Source organism: Diaphorina citri, unplaced genomic scaffold, assembly GCF_000475195.1.
Source record: "Diaphorina citri unplaced genomic scaffold, Diaci psyllid genome assembly version 1.1 scaffold460, whole genome shotgun sequence".
Lineage (NCBI taxonomy): Eukaryota > Metazoa > Arthropoda > Insecta > Hemiptera > Psyllidae > Diaphorina > Diaphorina citri.
In genome coordinates this window covers 155,805-159,111 of record NW_007377895.1, presented here as the reverse complement: position 1 = coordinate 159,111, position 3,307 = coordinate 155,805, and the positions used below count along the sequence as shown (strand labels likewise).

Genomic DNA, 3,307 nt, shown 5'->3' with positions numbered 1-3,307 from the left:
TAGAATATTGATTTATTTATTTTTTTACACTGATACTAAATAGATATTAAAATATTAATAGTAAAAATAATTCAGTTTAATTAACAATTTTTTTGATAAAACTTTAATAATAATGATATGTTAGCTTTAATTTTTAACTAAATATAAAATACATACATAGATCCATGGAAGGAGAATTTGCATATTTTCGTGCTTATAAAAGCACAGGGTGTTACTGGTTTTCAGAGACAATGGAATAATATCTTGGAGCTGAAAATCAACTTTGCCGTCCTAAGTGCGGCTGAGCTCTTTCCTTCTTGTCTCGATATTTTCTCTCTGATCGCTGTAAAATTATTTCGTTGTCAGCCAGTAGCATCCTGTACAATAAACCTTTTTGTGGCCTTTGGTTGAATAATTAGTATTTATTGTGGTTTTTAACCGAATCATTTACTTTTAGAGCATTGCATCCATGGTTTCTTTGCATATCTTGATCTGGCGATGAATATCTACTGAAATTGTTAGCTGCAAATGTACTTGTATGATTGCTGATAGCAATTTGCTATCTATTTATCTAAAAAATAATGTTTTCGCCAGCCTAGTTAGCTTGTAGGGTAGCACTCCTGCCTTGTAAGCGCTAGATTGCGGGTTCGATTCCCGCACGGCGCGGATTTTATCCTAAAGAGATGAGGTTCGTTCACGGAATGTCTGGCTTTCTCCTATCCTATTTTTTCATTTTCCTTGACTTTCGGGACGATACTTAACACCTCAGCGGGTACAGTCCCTTCTATCAAACCTTAAAACAAGAACGTTTTCTAATTGCTAGTCAAGCTTTATGCAATGAAATCATGGGATGGGAAATTAATTGCATTTACGTGTGTCCTGATGACTTTCATTTAAAAATGATAAATTCCCCTAAATTTACCTTAAAATAATTTATTGAACTTCATGTTTTTTTGCAGTATCTAAATAATAGAATTGGGCAATCTTTTATCTCATGCTACCTCAATGTTACTGCTTAGCCCAAATTCCTTTTTATCAAAATACTGTAAACCCCGGGAATATTTTTTTTTTTTCTTCAAGTCATCAGTCTATGCATGGCCTTACCTTAGTATGGAATGTTATCTTAGGATTATAATAATTTGTTACATTTTCCATTTTTTTTTTTTTTTTTTTTTTTTTTCAAAATCTTTTGGACTTTTTTTTCCTAATGCAAAAAAAAATGGAACACAAAAACCGGCTTTGAACTTTTTAATCTCTGTGGTGCTGACATGTTGGAAATTAAATTTTCGTTTTCCTCTTTGGAAATCTTAACGCGTAGCGCGCCTGAGGATAGTTGCTCTAACTCCGTTTTTTTTGTGGAAACTTATTTTATATTGTTCCCCTCTAATACCAAAAATAATCTCTCTTTGCAATCTAATGCGCCCAAGGAAGGTAATTATACTACAGTTTTTTATTCTTAGATTTGGTGTCTTTTTTTTGGTATTAATGTCCTGTACCTACAATGCTACTGTAGGTACTTTAATCACTAAGATGGTGAACTTATCAGAACTTAACTTAACTTATTGAATGGTAAACTTATCAGAACCTGAAAAAATCTAGATGTAAAATTTATTATTATTTTTTGTCCTAGCTGAAAAAGTATCTGATAGTTTTTAATTAAAGTATGTATTTTAACTTAAGTATACAACATATTCTGAATTTTTTTATTAAAGTATGTATTTTAACTTAAGTATACAACATATTCTGAATTTTTTTTATTAAAGTATGTATTTTAACTTAAGTATACAACATATTCTGAATAATGTAAATCTCAAGACATTCCAGAATCTCAGTTTATTTTGATCAAACGGAGGCAGACATATCTCCAGAAATGACAATGTACCAAGACAAAAAGAAAAACGTACTTTACGAAAGTATGTACAAGGTCATATGTGAAACTTTGCAAAAGTTTAAAAAGCAAATAAAAGACTTGTTCAATTTTTTAAAGGTCATCAAATCAGCCCGCAGCAGCAAAGGAGCAAAATTAGTAAAACATCGTCACCATCTCCCACTTCAAAGTCAACAAGAGTGTCACCGCAGTCAACAACGATTGTCAACAACAATAACAACAACGTGTGCATCAAGTTGGATGATAAGAAGAGATTCAAATGTGATAAGTGCGGCGCGAGTTACAAACATTTGCGCAACCTGAGAGCACACTGCCACTTGCATACCGGTAATTATAGGCCTTTTATGTCTTGTTAAGTAATTTTTCCTGAACCAATAAGGTTTGTTCTCGGAACGGTTGGCTTTCTCCTCCCTGTAAGAGCCAGGTTGGATTTTATCCTAAACCGATGAGGTTCGTTCTCGGAATGGCTGGCTTTCAACTATCCTGGTGTAGGGCCACCTGATGCACACCACCTTTTCACCTGCTCTTATTATATAATTCTGTATTAGGATTTCTGTACAGTATAATACTAACTCGTTCCCTTACTCTCGCGTGTCTCAGGCAAAACCAAGTGTGATCTCTGCAACAAGGTGTTGTGCAACCGGTCCTACTTCCGTAAGCACCTCCTGCACCAGCACGGCATTGCTGAGAACCCGTACGAAGATGGTGATGACCTTGACCCCAGTCAAATTTTCGATGGTCAGATTTTAGTGCCAAAACACGTTTTGAGGTCCCTAGAGCCTAAATCCAAAGTTTCAGCCATTGGTGTCTGTCTGTCCGTCTGTAAAGGGACTTATCCAAACCTGGTCTTTTTACCAGGATCACGAAAATGGTGGTGCAAATTTTGTCCAGAGAACCATAAAGCTAAAAACCAAAAAAACTGGTTTTTTGGGGGATTTTTTTCCCATTTTCTCACACAAATGAGCTCAAGTTTGGCCATGCCTCGGGATGAACTAGCGGGATTCCGGAGCGAAGCGACGGAATTCAGCTAGTTATTAATAAAATAGAGTACAATTAGGTAGGTACTCTTTTTACTTTCCTTATCCTATAGGAAGGAAAGTAATGTAATCGGGTCAAATTTTCGATGGTCAGATTTTAGTGCCAAAACACGTTTTGAGGTCCCTAGAGCCTAAATCCAAAGTTTCAGCCATTGGTCCGTGTGTGTGTCTCTGTGTCTGTCTGTCTGTAAACAAAATATCTCAAAAACGGTAAGAGCTAGAGAGTTGAAATTTGGTATGTTAGGTATGTAGATGTCAAATGTGACAAGGATGCAACACGAAACTTTTGGTTAAGATCGGTGCAACGGTTGGCGGCATTTTACCGCTTTTTGGCGGTTTTCGGTGTAATTTAACAATATCTCGGGAACGGTACAAGCTAGAGACTTGAAATTTGGTATGTAAT

At 35.5% G+C, this 3,307-nt stretch overlaps 1 protein-coding gene across 1 annotated transcript in view; it reads left to right on the top strand.

The window, feature by feature from the left end:
• Nucleotides 1–1,151: 1,151 nt before the first annotated feature.
• The window catches only part of LOC113467361 (zinc finger protein 586-like), a 6,523-nt gene continuing 4,367 nt past the window's right edge, over nucleotides 1,152–3,307 (top strand). The window contains exons 1-3 of the mRNA XM_026823486.1: nucleotides 1,152–1,410; nucleotides 1,967–2,194; nucleotides 2,468–2,605. Of these exons, the coding sequence (XP_026679287.1) occupies nucleotides 1,248–1,410; nucleotides 1,967–2,194; nucleotides 2,468–2,605 (529 nt within the window). The 5' untranslated portion in view covers nucleotides 1,152–1,247. The remainder of the gene's footprint in view (nucleotides 1,411–1,966; nucleotides 2,195–2,467; nucleotides 2,606–3,307) is intronic.